Source organism: Helicoverpa zea, chromosome 8 (assembly GCF_022581195.2).
Source record: "Helicoverpa zea isolate HzStark_Cry1AcR chromosome 8, ilHelZeax1.1, whole genome shotgun sequence".
NCBI classification, from domain to species: Eukaryota; Metazoa; Arthropoda; class Insecta; order Lepidoptera; family Noctuidae; genus Helicoverpa; species Helicoverpa zea.
The window spans coordinates 2,903,034-2,923,153 of record NC_061459.1 but is presented as its reverse complement, the minus strand read 5'-3'; the positions used below and the strand labels follow the sequence as shown (position 1 = coordinate 2,923,153).

At 34.8% G+C, this 20,120-nt stretch overlaps 1 protein-coding gene across 1 annotated transcript in view; it reads left to right on the top strand.

The window, feature by feature from the left end:
* LOC124632566 (nose resistant to fluoxetine protein 6-like) overlaps positions 1–20,120 on the top strand; it is a 35,986-nt gene that overhangs the window by 15,001 nt on the left and 865 nt on the right. Inside the window, exons 3-10 of the mRNA XM_047167439.1 lie at positions 7,069–7,262; positions 9,760–10,024; positions 11,232–11,392; positions 12,524–12,692; positions 15,539–15,732; positions 17,867–17,996; positions 18,319–18,508; positions 19,659–19,801. Of these exons, the coding sequence (XP_047023395.1) occupies positions 7,069–7,262; positions 9,760–10,024; positions 11,232–11,392; positions 12,524–12,692; positions 15,539–15,732; positions 17,867–17,996; positions 18,319–18,508; positions 19,659–19,801 (1,446 nt within the window). The remainder of the gene's footprint in view (positions 1–7,068; positions 7,263–9,759; positions 10,025–11,231; positions 11,393–12,523; positions 12,693–15,538; positions 15,733–17,866; positions 17,997–18,318; positions 18,509–19,658; positions 19,802–20,120) is intronic.

The window sequence follows — 20,120 nt, the reverse complement described above, 5'->3', positions numbered from 1 at the left end:
TAACTTGGCCAGGCCTTATAACCGTGACCTTGGGCAAAAGCCTGCTTTCCAGCCTTGGCCAATTGCGCCATCGTACAGGTTTGGGGCTGATTGGTAGCCCGGCTTTCTTAATTGGAATATTATGTTTTAATAGTAGTGTCGGTTAAATGTTTTAGGTCAGTTTTGTTAGGCTGTTGTTCACTTTAGGGTTAGTTGATATCGCGGTTGTTGGTACTTCTAAGCACAGTTTTTCAGAGTCTTAGAATGACTCTGAAAAACTGTGCATATGTGTCTGTGCACGTATCAAGCTCTGGTTGTTAATCTATCTATATAAATAAAAATGAATTGTTGTTCGTTAGTCTGATTAAAACTCGAGAACGGCTGGGCCGATTGAGCTGATTTTGGTTTTAAAATGTTTGTCGTAGTCCAGGGTAGGTTTAAACGGTGAGCAAATAAGGAAAAATTGCGAAAATTAAAAAAAGTAATGTGTCGTGTGTTTGTGACTTACTAAATATGCCTCCAATAATTAGGCGGTACGAAGTTCGCCGGATCGGCTAGTAAACAATAAAGATAAGAGCGGTGCTTTCGGAAATAAACTGTAAATAAAATCAGGTTCTATAACTATGATTGACGTTTTTGCATCAATAAGTAGGGTTAATATTAGATATAAACTGAGGTCTGCGTGCAAACATGCGTCAATGCAGAACCGTTACGGCAAAAGCAACTTTGTTTCGATTACATAACTTTGCATGCACACCGCAAAAAAGTATAAGAACAGCTGTAGCATGTGAACGATAATGACCTTTTATTTTACAACTATTTATCCTCCTTACTGTTAATGCGTCACTTGTTTTTTTAGGGTTCCGTACTCGAAGGGAAAACGAGACCTTTTTAATAAGACCGTCCGTCTTTCACCAGGCTGAACCATGAGACCTTATAAAAATATAAGACAATTGTCACCGATGATGTGTTTGTTATGCCTCCATTACAATAACAAAGCTAATTACAACTGTAAACTAGAATAAAATAAATACTTCAGGAGTGCTCTTGCAACAAACCATTGCAACAAACATGTTGATTTTGATTTTCATAGATAACGGTATGGAACCCTTCGTGCACTAGTATGACTCGCGCTTTGCCGGTTTTTCTACATAACGATCTTCACTTAACCTGATACACCATGATTGCTTCAAAAGACATTGTCTTATTTACATTAATGGCTCATCTGGTCTTCAAAATAGGCCGTGACCTGACACATTTTGTTTTGGTATTTATTCTCAGAAATCGACATTTGGGAAAAATGGCACCGCCCTTTAAAGAATATGAGGAGTCTTAAAATCGCTGACAGACACAAAACTTGGCTTAAATATAGGAGTCATGAATCGAAATTAGGTAACAAAAACATTATCATCTCCCGAGCCCCTTTTCCCAGCTTTGTTGGGGAGTACCAGTTTACAAGGAGCGGTTGTTCTGTCTGACCTCTTCAACCCAGTTACCCAGGCAACCCAATACCCCTTGGTAAGACTGGTGTCTGACTTACTAGCTTCTGACTACCAGTAACGACTGCCAAAAATGTTCAATGACAACTGGGATCTATAGTTTAACATATTATTATGGTCAAAAAAAAAATATGCTAACAAGTCAGCAGAATTCTTTTGAAAATATAATAAACCTGTATTACAATATATTACATGACAAACTAGTAAAAAGGCCTTCAAACAATCCCGCCATTTCAGTCTAGCGAGTTCGTGATTCACTTACGAGTAAAATACGAGAATATGACAAAGTTTTTGATTACTAATTCTCTATGAATATATTACAATTTGAGCAGACTTGTCTAGTAAATAGGGCAAATCAATAATGTTACTATTGAGTCACTTTTCTTAAAAAATACAGGTTTGTTATTTCTGTCTACAATTCTGAGAACTTAGCATGGATTAATGTAAAAATAGAAGGTATAAATATTTAAATTGTAAATTTAATCAATGATTCGTTTCATTCATAAAATGAAATCACGTGTCGGACACAGTCTGATATACTATCTTATATAATTTTCTTATAAATGAAAATTATGCTATTAAAAAAAAACTTGCAGGTGCATTCCACTCCAGTTGTAGCTATTTAAAACTTTTTAATAAAAACTCGTCGAAAGTTTTCCTTACTCTATTTCTATTCAGTCACAATAGGATTAAAGATTTAGGCTACACAATGACAATGGTTAACAGCTCGTTAAACACTAATTAATTCAACCATAAAAACTCAAAACGTCAACTTAACTTATAAGTAAATGCTTATCAATGCGACACCCATATCAAGAGCTACTGTTTACAGTATCATGACGTCTTTAACCACCATATTGTAACAATCCATAGAAAACAAAATGAATAGCAGAGATGTCATAGCGCAAAATCTAAGAAAGTAGCGCGCTAAAATGCGGGTATTCGAGAGACGAGGAATCTTGCTAGATCCGCTCTTACACGCCGCCCATTATTTTCACAATATAATCACCAATCAATCAAGACCAATCTTTGACTGATTGGTTTTGATTTGACAAGGAACCCGAACTCGTTACTTCCAGTAACTTATCACGCCTATCGTACATAACTTGACCTATGTACAAGAAGGTGCCTGGCCTACCTCCCTTATGACACCTCTGCTATAATTCCTTCCTCAGTGTAACAATCAAATTCGCGAACGGAACTCAAAGATTCAAGGTCGGCTCCACCGTTTTAAAGTCTGACCACGTAATATTAACGTTACGAGACATCTTTTGTAAAAAAAATATATTATACATGCGTTGCATACAATGGCACATGTTTCGAGTTTTTTAGAGTTCCGCATGGTTGGGGCAAAAACGTTTCAGTAAATGTTGTTTTAAACAAAACCTATTTTATTTGAACGGTACCCTGAAACGTTGCTTTATCGTTATTAAGGGTAGTTATAAATTTCAATCCCTAATTAAAATATTACATACATAGTAAAATGTAAAATTTAGGGTATTATAATATTACTTTATCGTAGCTAAAGTAAACCAATTTATGGACTACGGAACCCAATAATTATACCAACTATCTGACCTTACGTGCCAATCTTGTCCAACTCGTTACATAGTTTAACAAATACGTAATTTTCAAATAAAAAATAAATACATTTTATGTGCCTAAACAATAGTGATCTTGAAATATTATAATGTCTAGAACATTTCTTAAAATAATCTAGGCAAATAAAGTTAATATGCGAGAGATCGTAAAAACTTGGTAGTTACGGATATACAGATTGTAGTAGAAATGAAAACAAGCCTTGGATCCGTTCATGTACGAATGTGTCTGTGTATCTTGCAATCGAAATCTTTTTGGCACTGGTGTCTGTCTTAGATCCATTCAAACTCTTGATAGGAAACTCCATCAGTAAAGAAAAATCAAAACTGCCAATTGGTTGTTTATGAAATAAGCAAATAGTATTATCTCTTTTGAATGCGTTTATAGGCAAAAAAATAACAAATAAATTATTTAAAGCACCTACTGTAAATAAATAAAACTAAAAAGATCTTGAAAATTCTTAAAAGCAGGTATGTAAAAATTTAAAATAAGATATTTTTTTTTTCTTTAAATACATTATAATTTTATTTTCAGTGAAAATAGGTCATGATTGTTCATTTGTAAACTATTTGTATTCTAGTTTTGAACTGTCACCTTTAACCTAACAAAAGGTGAATAGCATTGATGTATAAACAAAAGAGAATTACCAACATTCACAATGACATTAGGATTAAGTAACTAAGATTAAGGTTCGTTACACACGAGAAAATGTTTTTTTTAAGAATTGTCTGAGCCAACAACCGTACTTACTTTAGAAATGATGAAAGCCAATTCAAAAGCAACCGAAATTTTTTGTTGTAAATAATCTAAAATTTTTATATTTTTTAACTTTTATTTTTAATTAAAAATCCTTTTTTACAAAAAATAACACAGACTGCAATGATGCAGCTAAAATGTTCTCCTAAGTCTGATAAATACTAAGTTTACTGAAAACCGCATCAAAACCAATTCAGTCAAAGTGAGATAATCACGCAGAAACGTACCCTACCTACATACATAAAGATCAAATTAAGAACCTCCTTTTATTGAAGTCTATTAAAAAATAATTTAGATTGCTAAAACTAAATGCTCAACTGCAGTTCAATAACAACATTGGAAGTAACGTCAACACAGATGTACTACACAACAATGGTATGCAACATAAAGTTGCTGCCAACAATCGCCAAGCATATAACCAGCCTAAAAGACACAATGACATATAACAACTGACAGGTCTCAGGTTCAAGGACGACATTACTGGAGCATGATATATTGTCTCCACGAGAACATATTAACATTAATTTAAATAATCATTCGTATTCAAATATGATTAGATAATTCGTTTTCAGATATGGTTCTGACTGTGACTAATGATAAGGCCTAGGCTGTTTCTACCAGCTGTCATTTGTAGATCTTTGACACTTAGTAGAAACTTGGAAGTCTCGTAACTTTTGTTACCAAGGGGTAGCTAGAGTATTACTTGTTAGGGAAAGGCTAAGTTAGGAAGACACTTAATTTACCTAAAGTAATAACAATCCTTTCAAGACTAAGCTGATCGTATGATTTTAAAGGAAACTAAATTCGATTTATTGTCACAATCTGATGAGTTTGTTTGATTGAACTCGCTAATTTCAGGAATAACTGGTTCGATTTGCAAACTACTTTCATTATTGGATAGCCCATTATTTGAGAAAGGCTTGTCAGATCATGTCATGATGGCAGAAGCACGGTGTAGTTCCTAATGTACGTAGGTAAAGCTGAAGGCGTAGGCTAATACTTTAAAATTGACGTCTTTATAAATTGTATTTTTAGTTTACGTAGGAACTTAAAATAATGATGACGATCTAATTAAAAGCTGCCTATATCTATACTACTACAAGCTGTTGATTTGCATCCGTGCCACATTCAAGGACGTAATTATGCTAATGATTATCGACCCAAATCAACAAAAAAATTGGTACGTAATTTTTTTTATTTTTTTTTTTCGGAATTCCGTCAATGTCATCTAACCGTATTTAAACTTGGCGCGTGTGTTCCTGGCCTTAAAACCGTGCTGTGCTCTCACACAAACGCAAACACAAAGCATACGCAACGATTCATACATTTCATTCATAAAAGTGGATTACTTCTGAAATACTACGACATTACAATGACAAAAAAAGCAGTGCATATTAGCTATTTCCCGTCAACTGTAATTCCAATCGATTATTTACGTATTTTATGTCCTCCTCCTGAAGTATGGCACAAATGCAAATCAACACCTTGTATAATAAACATTTTCTTGTTTCTTTGTTTGTATCCTAAAGGCTACGGAACTACTGAATCGATATGTTGAAAGCTGCACTCCTCCCGAGTAACATAGGCCATTTTTTCCAGGTACGGGCAGTAATTTCCACGGGACGCGGTCGAAACCGCGGGAAATTGACTAGTCTATAATAAAGTTAATTTCCGAAAATAAGTTCGGATAGCCTTTTGTTTTAACTTCGTATAACGCCTACAACTCGCGCTTTATTAATTACCTACTACCTACGCCTAGCAAACTTGATAAAATATTGTTAATGTTACATTTTATTAATTTTATTTCGGGGTATTACATTTACATTTGAGATACAAGAAATTAGAATTTGATAACCTTCTTCTTTCCAAGCCTAAGATTCCAAGCATAAGATTCTTTTCTTTTTGGACCAAGTTACAATATTTACATTTTAGAGTGACTTAAAATTCATATCACGAATCCAATTCATCATTCTAAGATCATCTGCGTGATAACCAGAAAATTTTATTCCTACAGAAAGACAAACAAAACATTCATAAAGTGTGTAACAAAAAACTTAGCCACGTTGTCACATAAACATGAATGGTAAAAGTTTTGCCCATATTAAGTTTCCTAGTTTCGAATATACTAAGGAAACCCGGTAAACCCCAATATTAAATTCCATGACACTTTTGACATATTTGACGTTTTTGGCAATGGTACTCGGGTCTTTATTCGTGTGCTAGACATTTTTGTTATGAGTCAAAGTTAAGCTAAATATAATGTACCCATTTTTCATATATGTACCTACTTGCAAAAAAGTATACAAAAACCGGTTCAAATGAATCTAGTATATTCCATATGCCTAGTAAATAGTTGGTAGAAGCTTATATCATTAAAGCGTACTGTTTTTAACTCGATTATAAATGCATTTGATTCGGCAATATTAAAACAAGCGTGGTACATAAAAATATCATAAAGCTCATGTAAACCTTATCAGTAAATACTGCATAAAGATCACACAATAATTCTTCCATCCAAACCAAGCAATGATAAAGAAAAACAATACACATCAGAACCAAACTACAACAGAACATATTCATAACATAGAAATCGCGGTATCTTTGAGAGCTACGAACAATACCGAACCAAAATTGGATAGCATTGTCTTCACAAAGGGTTGATATCTATACATAAATTCTTTGTATATTTTCAGCAATTCTTGGTCAAGGGCTATTGTGTAGCAATTCGATTGTGATTCAAAATCAAGTGTGGGGACCAAATAAGCGAACAAAGTAGATGGACGGTGGACTCTCAGAATATTAACTAGTTGGGAACCTTGGATTGTTTCGCGTTCGTGATCTAGATGATCATTATGTTATGTGTTAATAGTTTATTTATTAGCTTTTGCTTGTGGGTTTGATTCAGTTTTTCTTAATAACTATACTTTATCATAATTTAAATTGACTGTTTGTCCTCATTTATCTCTAGAGATATCGTTACTTTTATTGAGATTCAATTTATGTATATTTCCTCAGACTTTTTATTTCATAACTAGCTGTTTCTCACGGCTTCAGTCGCGTTTAGGGAACTACTATCCCACACCTAGATAAAAGCAACCTATGTCCTTTCTCAGACTCTAGCCTATTTACCATGAAAATCAGTTCGAATACGCGACCAATAGACCGAAAGTCTTGAGCTAAAGATGATTTTACAACCAAATATCACCATCTCCTAACTAATCATCTCTTGTTACAGATGGGTCACCGAGTCCCAAGGTACTCCAGCTTATTATGGGGAGTCTGCATCCCCAGTTCTTGCAGCAGCTTCGACCTGGAAGAGGAGCTGTCCCAGAGGCTGACCGGCCTTGGAGTATCAGTCAAAGTACATAACAACATGTGCTCAGTGAAGAGCTTCAAACGACCCTACTCTTTTGGAAAGACGCTTTCTATGTAAGTAACGTAAAATTAACTTATTAAATTGATGGGTTGTCATAGATGCTCGTGTCTCTAACAGAAGGGGTCAGATAGGTTGGTTATGAAACGATGGCTTAGGCAAAGTGCAAGGCGAGTTACAATTTATTCCGAAAAATTGTTGAACGTCAAGGTAGATTCATATACCTAGTACCTACTCACTAAAAAATTTGCACTATCCAATAAGTAAATTCGGATTTGATAAAACCATGTAATTCTTCCCAGCAAAACATATAGAAATTGGTGAAGGGTGGGCGTTTTGGGGACAGTTTTTTGTTGAAAAGTGCTGATTTATCAGCCCCAATTTAAATAAACGATTTTGAGTTTGACGGAATGAATACACACAAAAAAATATTTTGTACCACAATTTTTATAGGTACAATATTTAAACATAATAAAATGCAATGCAATCAATGCAACCATTTGCAATGGTCATCGACCCGTAGTACTAATTATGTGACAGACACTAGTGTTTAAATATGTATTGTGTTATCGTAGACTTGCTTTGTTGCATTGTTTCAAACGACATCCTGTTGAATCAGGGTATTTGTGCATAGTTGTGTTATTAATATTAATAACACAATATTTACTTACCTATTACGTTTTGTGATTATTTCATTAGATTAACAGCCTTGTTACATAAGCTTACGTTCTTAAACAGACTTCTCAAAATTCATTTCGCGTTTCGATAATCCATCTTTAGCGCGATTGTTGGGAAATTCTACAATGTCAGCGAAAAATCTTCAATTGTTTCTAGTAGTTATGGAAAAAACATACATTGATATAGACTAAAAATAACATTGGGAATTCCCATGGAGACTAAAATATGAACTTGTTGTAAAACAACGTATTTTAACCCTAGCAAATATAGCGTCATCAGTAGCATACAGAAAAATAGCAGGATAAATATTTGGTCTTCCATACAGAGTTCCAATAGGTACCAAACAGATACTAACATTCCTTTACCACATTAATTTGTTCTGCACAATAATTTACCACTAATTAGCGCTAACACTAAGTGTAATGAAGCGAAATGATTGATCAGCTTAAGTTATTAATTAAGGATGATTTACATACTCAAAGCGCATAATTGCACATAATGACCTTAAGCCATGGTTCCATGAGGTCATAAAAGATGTATGTACGTTTAATTAATATTAAATACTTATAGTAGGTTTGTTCGTGCATAGTTTTCGTACGTGGACTGAATTTCAAAATAGGTTTTGAATAATATTTGTGGGATTTTTTTGGTATGTTTTGACCTTAATGATCATTATTATTATTAAGTTAAATACCGGGCGAGCTTAAGGTGCATACCAATTATTTTTTTATTGGCAACCGCCAATTCTATAATTTCTGTTACTAAGCCATTGTTAAAAATACCAGTGTATATTTTTTTTCATTAAAAGCTGTACCTACTAGGGTTCCACGACATGTAGTGAGAACTATATTTCTGTCTAACCTGTCTTTTTATAAAAGCGCAATATTTAATTAATATGACAGTCGTAATATAAGATGATTCATAGTTTTATGTCATCTTTGATGCAATACTGATATGGCAGGTACCCTTATATACTTAGTATACATAGCTATACTTAACTGAGATATCATCTATGAACACATGAGGAATTACTAATTGAAACAATAGGGAAAATGATGGTGCCTTTGTTGCGATAGGTTATGTGGGGTTTTCTTAGGTAGCCCTTTATAAAAACTTTGTAGAACCAATAGGTAAGTGTTGCGACTCATGGAACCTCTTTTGATTTCGACATAAGTTTAAAACAATAATTGAAATTTATAATTGGAACATAATTTGAAACAGGCCATTCTAAATTTAAAATTATTTCCATCCAGACACCGATTGGCTCAGACTACTTGATCCTATTGAACAACCATAGAGTGAGATGAACCTTAGTGAAACCTGCATAAAGCTGCCAATACATTTAACATAACCGATTCGATTAGATGCGTCTGACTATCAGACCCAGTTCAGACCCGGTCTCAATCTAACTATCTAATGGTTCCAAGATATTCTGAGATATTGAATAGACAGGTAAATTCGTGCTATCAAAGCGGGAAGTTGTTACAAAGGCGATCATTCGTAAATGGCTGATAGGATGAATTATGTCAATGTCGATTTACTTGCAGACTATGTTGAAAAAGTCTGGTTTAAGACGTCACGAGCTCAACGTTAATCTGAAGGTGTTAGAGTTCACTTTTGAGTGAATTTAAAATGGAGCAACTGCATAATTCTTTCAAAGCTTAATTTAAAGGTGCTTAAAGCTGAGACTAGTGGTGAGACTTTTGTTCTTCTGAATATCGGAAGACGTTTCCCGTCAGAGGATTTTTATAAACGAGATACAATTTTTTATCAGATAGCAGAAGCGATCACGACCAATGACCATAGTTGAATCTGACATACATAGATTGAATGATAATGTGATATGCTAATCTATTATTTTTCTTTCCTTTTCAGCACATTCTTTCTAGCAATAATCCTGCTTCTCAGTCTAGGCACAATGCTAGACGACGGGAAAGAAGGAGTCACAAACTTTGAGAAGCTTCTTAACGCGTTCTCTCTGAAGAGGAATTTGAGGAAAGTGTTCGACCTGTCGGACTCTCCGACTAGAGTTAAGGGTGTCGATGCGTATAGAGGAATGAATGCGTTCGCTCTGCTCATAGCCCACAAGTCTATGGCGATGGCACATAACCCTTATGTGAACAAAGTCAGTTTTTCTGCTGTAAGTATTTTTTATATACTTTTCACATGAATAGTGCAGTAGAAAATAACGTACTTGGTTTCAATGAGACTTTCATCATCATATTTATTATATGGCCGGTTTCAGTCTTTAAGAAAAAGTAGCCTAAAGACGACTACAAAGTAGTTTAAACTGACTTCAAATTATAATAGTCAACAATTTTGGTTTTACTTACATATCACCCAAATTTCTATCACCTACTACTACTTTTTACATCTGAAGCTGAAACTCCATTTAAAGTTCATTTAATCAATTTCAGTACCAATTCCAGCTGCTATCTTTGACTTAAGTATTAAGCACCGCATTAAAATTTCACAAAGTCAGCTTTAAAATGAAACTCACACCTCTTAATAAAGTCTGTTAAAAATTCAATCGAGTCGCTTGGTGTGTTTTCAAGCCCTTTATTTTAAGCACTTAGCTGTGCCCTCGATACGTTAGACTCCATGATATTCTGTATTAATTACGAGCAAAATCACGACCAAAATCATCTGCCATCATCTGGCTAGCCTTTTCGGCTTTCATTATAACCGAAGTCGGCTTTCATTGTAACTGATTGCCGCTGAGTACTAGTATTTAACAAGAAGCGACTATCTATATGACCTCCTCCACCTAGTTACCCGGGCAACCTAATACCCCTAAGTGAGACTGGTTGTCAGACTTACTACTGGCTTCTGACTACCTGGAAGCACTGCCAAAGATGTTCAAATGACAACCGCGACCTACAATTTGTGTCTCCACTGTGTCTCCTTGCACTTTCAGTTTAATTATTTTGTATGATTTGGAAAGACTTGTAAAAACTTAAATTTTATTGGTGCATAAACACTCAAATCATCAAGATAAAAAAAAGCTGACATTTAATGATCGATATCTTACGACTTATAACACTTATTTTCGCAAGACATATTTTCATAACTCACTGTACATACAAGGCTTTTGGTGACAAGATTACTATGCAAAGTAATTAATGTGTGACACATAAAATTATTAGGCAATTTATTTGGTTAGTCATATTATTCAAGTGAAACAAACAGTTTTTTTTTTTTTATATTACGTAACATTGATACAGTTCAAACATCAAACCGACTCCCGACACATGACTTAAAAGTAACTTCATCTTCATTCAACTTCTGTCAAAAAGACACTAATCTTCCGTAGTTAACATGGCACTACAATTTTACTTTTTTTTCAGGTATTCGGTATGCCATGGGCAGTGGTCGGACGCTCCGCAATCCTCTACACAGATAGCTTCCTATACCTCAGCGGGTTTCTCAACGCCCACAACCTTTTAACCGACCTCGAGAAGAAAGGCACCATCAACTTAAAGGACCGACTTATAGCCAGATGGTTTAGGTAAGAGCTAAAACATTTATCGGCCCCATCATCATTAAGTAAAGATTGATTACACTTTAAAGTGCAGAAAATATATCCATTGTTTGAAACTGGTCCATTCATTAAATCCCCCTTTCTGTCATTAATCTAGATTTATTGGGATTGTTAAATATTTTGTCTTGAGTCCTTTTGTTTTGTTTAGTTTCAATCTGTTTGTTTCATTGTTTTGTACAAGGTGACTTGTTACCATAACACTGGTACCATTTACTTTAGGAAGTATGTTTTAAATTTTAGGAAGAATGTCATTTTCTTTAAGAGGTGCCAATGTCAAAACACATGGTAGAAAATTAAAATTACAAAAATACCTTTATTCTTCCAGTATTTTAAAGCTCTGCAGATGAATAGAACCTTGCATTTAAATCTACTTATTTGACTTCAGACGTATTTTCTTTGCTTCGCGAGGCACGTGTCAAAGTTCACGTTTCTTCAAACACAACGAATTCTTAATGTTGCCAGCATTTAAAACATATTTAGTAGCTCGTGAATTTTTATCTAGGGCGAACACGTGTCCACAATTTGTGTGTTTTACGAGGCAGGTCGTTACAAAGCGATTATCTTCCAGAGATACGAGTTAACCCCTCTTTTCTTTGTTAAAGCCTATTTATTTATTAAATAGGTTTTTAATGTTCGGGAAATTAGTTTGCATTATTGATTGATTTTGGTGACTATTCTCGTCATTGGTTTTTCAAAAGTGTAGAATGAAAACCCTTGACGCGTGACACTACTTTAGATTCATCATAAAGAATTTGAAACCCCAAACACAATTAACGTCTGAGTGATAAAATAGTACAGTCGAAAAATCCGATGAGGGTTTGCAAATAAATTCGGAGCACAAGACGCATATGGTGTCCATACCACCGCTGACACCTAAATTCGATTTCTTCGTAGTGACTGGCATATGGTGTTCAATAAAGACAGAAACTTTGATGAAAACTATATTTTGTTACGTCACACAATTTTTTTTAACATACGAAAGTCAATTTTTTTTTTCAAACGGTTTCTTCACCTATACGAAAGCAGACTTACAGATGTCCTGCTACCTTCCCTCTGAAATAGACCAAAATGATTTACCAATTATCCTCTCTCTTTCAGACTATTCCCTCTCTTCGTATCTCTCATGCTGTTCTGCACGTACATCCTACCTGACCTGAACAACGGTCCTCAGTGGAACCTGGTGGTGGAAGAGCACAGCAGAGTCTGCGAGAAGAACATGTGGAAGAGTTTCTTGTTCATACATAACTATTTCGGCTTTGAAGATATGGTAGGTATTAGTTGGACTATTTGAATCATTGTTTCTGCACCTTGATTCCTATGACCATTTCGCTATCATTAAAGTAGTAAGTAGGAGATGGGAAGTCATCAGATCACCCCTACGCTTTGCTTTATTTTTATTGGTGCAGCAAACTTTTTTATTATTGTGACTCACAAATTGAAAAATGTGAAATTATACCTTTTTCTGCAAAGCTCTGAATTCAAGGCAATACCTGTATTTTTTTTCGTCTTTTATAAACTTCAATACGGAGTGCACAGATTACCTATCTATGAAACTATGCTCTCTTTTTCATTTCGTCTATAACATAGCGCACAAAATGGAAAAGCCTTCGTGAATTCTGCTTTCAAACATTTTTGTTTATTTTGCTCAAAATTTAATTTAGAAGTATCGGATTCAATTTATTTTTAGTGCAAGTCCTTCAAGTACCGTCCTCTCTATTTCAAAAATGGTAACATTTACCGTTACTATCTCTAGACATCGTATTTTCTTTTGGAAGTTACCTTTGCTAGTGAATTCGTTTCTATGGGCACTTGTGAGAATACTCTTATGATATGGTAGGTATATGTGTACAGTGCGTTCACACTATCGGATTATGGTTTTTCATTCTGAGAGAATAAACACGTCGCGTGGTTTCAGATGTCATCGTTTGTAACTTTAGTACTCATTTGTTTCTTGTCGCTTGTATAGCCGCGATACCACTCGTATGTAGAGGGATTAGGGAGTAAAATAGATATTATAATACATTTGACACGAGTTTCATCAACGCACATTCAACAGTATTTTCACATACACAATATTAGTCTCTATAATCACATGCCAACATAAATGAAAACTTCATAAATATGTACACATAGCTACAAATAATAAATCCTCTACCGAATTAGCAATAGAAAAGTTGTAGGTATAAGTAATACGTACTAATTTGGTACTTCGGTAATACATATGTTAAAAGTACCTCCCTCAGCATTTAGTACACACCTTTTTGGAGTGTCACTGAAAACCTAATATTTGCATACACTATTCGTCCGTTTGATCGAATGTTTTTATATTATTAAATCATGTGTCATATGATGTGAAAAGTAATAATATACATTCGTCATATTCCTATGGGTACAGAACAAATATTTTAGATGCTTTTTGCGGATAGTGGAATTATAGAAGGTACTAACTCTGGTACAGATCTCACCAAACATTTTGCTATCACCGAACATAGCAAGTCTCGGTCAAAGTCTCTATTTTTGGTATCGGAAATTCAATGTTCCTACTGAAACCAATTGACTTTCAGTGCTAAAATTTTCATAGAAACCTGCGACACCTTTCAAAAGGGCCTTTCAGACACTCTAAAACATGCATATTGACCAATTAATGTCTCAACACCGCATAGAAACGAGGCATATACTATTACCAATAAAACGCACGATAATGATCTATGGCACATTACCCACGATTAATTAATGTAACAATGGTTATATAACGGCTATGGGAATCAGAACTCGATAACTAGATTACCGTGTCATATTAGACTTGCATTTGTGTATCGTATCTTCTAGAAATATCATTAAAGATCGCCTTCTCAAGAGAACCGCTAAAAACAGCTATAATTTTATACGTATTTGGAAACTAAAACTTAAAAGGAAAACCTAATTGACCTTATAAAAATCTAGCAACTGGTCTGGCATCCCTTTCCAATCTTTATGTGGAGATTTAAAAAACTTTTGTTAGAAAACAAAAACAGTCAGGCTATTTTCAATTTAAAATATTCGTATGTTTAAAGATGGAATTCTGTTGTTTTTTTTTTAGTTTGCTTGTTTTTAGTTAGTTATAAAGTAAAATTTTGAGCAGTAAATAAATATAGAATTACAACAGCCCAGTTGGATTTAAAATTCTGAGAACTTCACATGAAATTATACATTTCTGGGAAAGGTTTAGTTCTGCCGTATTGCACAAAGCGTATGTACCATAATATTCAAAAATAGAGACGTTTTTGAAAACTGTTTCATTTATACTCCACTTAATGCAAAAACAATGAAAATACATTCTCAGTCGGTTCGTTTTTTATTTTTTTATTGAATAATATTCTTAGACCGTATTTATTTCTTAGCTGGAAATTAGATAAACTTGCTCTATTAATATTTAACTTTAATTTCAAAACCGTTTTCTCAAAAATAAGTCAAATCAAAATGGCCCAGACAATAACAACGTAATCCCAAACGAAGGGATAATCACCAAATGATATTATTTTAACTTTCAAAGCAATTGAAAATTTAATGTCAATCTAAATTAATTTTGAAGGATTTTACAATTTGTGCGGTCTCTGCTAAGTTATATTTAATTGGTTTTCCACTAAATATTAGATAAATTGGTTTGACTCATCTTTGTGTTTGTATCTTTACATGAAATTCGGTCTTGGCTTTAGAGTGCTAATTATTCCCTCACTCTTCCTTAGAGCGACATGACGTGTAACTGCGTCTTTGCAAAAAATTTAAACCAATAAAAACCTTGTCTCAACAATTGTGATAATAAAATGAATGAATATACACAGTACAAGTATTTACACAAAAACTAAAATGCGTTAAAAAAAATCATCGTCCCCTTCGCTGTCTACTGGGGTAGTTCCGGTAGTTCCCAATAACAGCATTGTCTCGTTTAATGACAATTATTATTCTCTTTCTTAATTACTAGCCAGCCTTTGCCTCAAACGATAACAACTACATGATAAGATATGTATTTTTTTTTATTTTCTAATCCTAAACACTCCAAAAATAATAGATACATTTTAATCTTCAAACTTAATAACGATTGTATGAGTAAATAAAAAAAATTTTGTTTTCCAGTGCCTAACTCACACACATCAAATCGGTATGGACATGCAACTCTACGTGGCCACGTTACCCCTGATGGTGGTCATATGGAAGTTCAGGACCCTGGGCTGGTCCCTCCTGGTCATCATGGCAGTGGCGTCGACAGCTCTCAGATATCTTGCCATTTACTGGTATGAAATCAGCATGTTCGTGTATTATGGTATATCGTGAGTATTTTTTTCTACAATTTTCTTCTTTGCAGATTACTTGATTTTTAGTGGCTTCGTTTATTTCAGGTTTTAGTAACAGAATTGAATAAACTTAAGTTTAACTGTTCACCGATGAAGTATCAGCTAGTTATGTGATAATTAATGCCATTTGCTAAAGGCTGCATATAATTATATGTGATATAATAAGTTTATCTGTCAGATAAGTTCCTGATAGGCTATGAGAGACGTTATCATTAACCGGTGAAACTAGCTATTAATATGGAAGCTTGATACTAAAATTATCAATATTCGCTTAAGGTGTGTCTGTCACCGCTTTAAGAACATAGTATTAAAAATAAACCATTGGTAACGAATTTTCCTTTTGGTATGTTAAAAGCTTATTATTTCCTTTTATAAGTTCTCATAAGTAGCAAACAAAATATTGACACAGAATGCTATAAGATTTACGTCAACGTTACGCTGTATGGTTTTCCAAGACACCATGTCTTAAATCAATATTATGTTCATTGAACTTTGAATATTTGGGTATAGGCAAAACACCATACAGGGAACAGGAAAGTTACCGTACTCATAGTCGTCATAGTCTATTCGAAGAAACGCTGAAACGAAATCACCCCTAATATAAAAACGAAACGGAATTTTTACGCTCTCACACTAGAACAACTCAACCGATTGATAATGAAATTCAAAATGGAGGTATCACATCATCACAGGGTATGTACCTTGGATGCAAAAATACTTTTTATCCGAGAGGAAGACACGCACAAAAATATTCTATGTTCGTTTTTGTATTGCGTTAGATACACAGTGAGCAACATTTACTCTTTTAAAAAACAGACATAGCAATACATGTTTTAAACAATAGAAAATTCCAGAAGACACCTTGAGCCCTTGACCCTGACATAAGCGGTTACTTAACACTTAACAGCCTCCTAGTAAAAGCATCACCTATGCTCTTGAAGACCCATTACTTAACATAACTTAGTACTCAACTAAGTATTTGTGTTCGTAGCTTAAGTTTTAAAGTATTTGCTATTGTTCCTACTTGAGGACATGATAGGGTAGGTGTGCTTAGAAGTGTTTCGTCATGGTCATTTCCATTTCAATTTATACTATTTTTTCACCTACTTTTTGAAGGAAAACGTCCAGGAAATGTGTTCTCATATGTGTGAATCTGCCTTTAGTAAGCGTGGTGATTAACACTCATTCCTTCTGTGTATGAAAAGCCTGTGCCCTGCAGTATGACAAATAAAAAGGCGGATGACGATGACACCTTCATTAAAATGGTCTCCTTGATAATATATGAACCTTACAAATGAAAAAATTCCAATTAACTTCTTATTGGATTTTCCATGCCTGCATTTCTTAGTACAACGCTGTGTCAACACAGACTATTTTTTGCATTGCATGGTTTTAGCGCACCATGTATGAAAAACAATAATTTGATTAGATTGTGTTTATATAGAAATAGGGATGTGATATCACTCCTAGATCATTAATTAGGTACCTACTAGCAACCAAAGACATGGAGACTCTTTTGTTTTGATAACTTCGATTTTTTTGAAGTTTTCCCATTTAAATTACAGCCACGTCTTAAACGGGAAGGCGTCCAATCTTCCCAACTTTCATAGTCCACACAAGATTTAGATATCCTTGTCTACACAACAGATATATAATATAGACTGGCTGAAGCTGAGACCACAGGTCGTATATCAAAGATGACGTATCGTTAAAGCAAACTATATTGCGGAGCATTGCTCTATCAATATTGTAGGCGCTGGGTGCACCGACATTTAATTTCAGAAACTAGCTGACCTGATAAAGTTAGTAACGCCTTGTTTTGCTTCAACATACCTGGTTTTAAAAAAAAAACTTTAAAATCATCAGTTTATAAATTCAAATTGGTCAAGCAATTCTTGAGTTATAGTGAGACGAATTGTTCTTACGATGAATAAAATTAATGTTATATAATCGAAAAACATAATAACTAGTTCTTCTGTATTTTTGCCGTTTTAATGCTGTGAAGATATTTTCTTATTACTACGGATATCGCTAATAGTCTTAACCATCACTAAATATTATATAGTTTTGATATTACTTATCTAAAAGGTATTTTTATTCATCTTTACAGAGTACAGAAGCTACTAGACGCGGCGCGTTATTCATACATTCTACCGACACACAGAGCTACAATCTACCTAATAGGAGTCGTCATGGCGTACCTGATGAAGACCAAAAAGTTAAATTTTACACTATCAAACGTAAGTACAAAATAATTCATAATAATAGATGAGAGGAGGATCAATGCTAAAACTACGTCAACTTTTGCATGATAGCCTGTTTTTTTTTCTATTATTATATATTCTAGCCTGTTGTTTCACAGGCTAACCGTAAAAACTACTCCACGCCCGGATAAGCAATAACCTTCAACAATAAAATGGCTATCTAACAGTACAAAAAAAAAGCTTGAACATCTCAGGAACCGATCACACCAGAAACCACTAAGTTAATGTGCCTTTCGAAACATGGAGAAACTGATATTTCCCTTTATCTCATCTTACCAACATTTATCTCATCTTCTAGACTCAATCAAGACTGCTCTGGGCGTTCTGCTTAGCCCTGATGACGGCGACCATAGTGACTCCTTACAAATGGGGTTTAGAAGGTTACAAGTTCGAGCCGTTCGGAGCGGCGATATTTGCCGCAGTGTCGCCCATACTGTGGGGAATCTTCATGTGTGCTTCTCACTGGGCTATTGCTAATGACTATGCTGGTAAGAACCTTTAGAGCAAAGCTGTAGGTTTAGAAGGCTACAAGTTCGAGCCGTTCGGAGCGGCGATATTCTCCGCAGTGTCACCCATACTGTGGGGAATCTTCATGTGTGCTTCTCACTGGGCTATTGCTAATGACTATGCTGGTAAGAACCTTTAGAGCAAAGCTGTAGGTTTAGAAGGCTACAAGTTCGAGCCGTTCGGAGCGGCGATATTCGCCGCAGTGTCGCCCATACTGTGGGGAATCTTCATGTGTGCTTCTCACTGGGCTATTGCTAATGACTATGCTGGTAAGAACCTTTAGAGCAAAGCTGTAGGTTTAGAAGGCTACAAGTTCGAGCCGTTCGGAGCGGCGATATTTTCCGCAGTGTCACCCATACTGTGGGGAATCTTCATGTGTGCTTCTCACTGGGCTAATGCTAATGACTATGCTGGTAAGAGCCTTTAGAGCAAAGCTGTAGGTTTAGAAGGTTACAAGTTCGAGCCGTTCGGAGCGGCGATATTCGCCGCAGTGTCGCCCATACTGTGGGGAATCTTCATGTGTACTTCTCACTGGGCCATCGCTAATGACTATGCTGGTAAGAACCTTTAGAGCAAAGCTGTAGGTTTAGAAGGCTACAAGTTCGAGCCGTTCGGAGCGGCGATATTCTTCGCAGTGTCGCCCATACTGTGGGGAATCTTCATGTGTGCTTCTCACTGGGCCATCGCTAATGACTACGCTGGTAAGGAAAAAATCTGCAGATAAGATCCTTATCATGTAACATCGAAATACTTTAGCGTTACTCAATTAGCTGCTACTTAAAAGTATTCTTGTCGCAGTTTACTTAATAGAATAATATTTCAGTAGTTTTCTAAGTGTTTCCCTTAAGTATTCGGCTATTACAAAGAAATAAAGTAATTTACGTAGGTACAGAAACAAACAAAAAAAACATAGCACAGTTTAGGTACCTATTTATAAGATTTACATTTTTATGCTTTTGTTTTACAAATGATTACTTTAACTTTGACATCTACTTTTGATTTTAATGTCATGGTTTAACAGTCTTGCAGCTCTACATGTGATATGATTATTTTTAAGAGTTACATTCTTATTCTTCAAAACAATCATAATCACATAAAAACCTTAACCTATAATCACCCTTATTTCCACAGGCATAGGAACCTCATTCATAGAATCCCGAGTGTTCAAGTTCTTCAATAAGATAGCATACAGCGTGTACCTGACGCAGTTCCCCATTTTCTTCTACAACGTGGGAGTGCAGAGACATGCTGAATACTACTCACCTTTACTTCTTGTAAGTAGCTTTGCGATTTGCTGTCTTATGTCTGATAGAGTAAGGTTGAAATTACAATGATTTCATTGAAAAATCAATTAATATATTGTATAGTCTGAATGTTCGTCTACTAGAGACATTATATAGATATTTATTGACTACAAAACCTGAGCGGGTCCTAAGATTAATCTCAAAATACTAGTGAGTGTAACCCAATCCGAACAAGCCAAGAGCCAAGAAGAACCCCTTAAGTCAAAATTTTATAGAAAAACACCAGTATCTAAAGTAATCAAACAAGGCGTATTTTATATGTCTATTGTCTACCCCTTTTAAATTATAT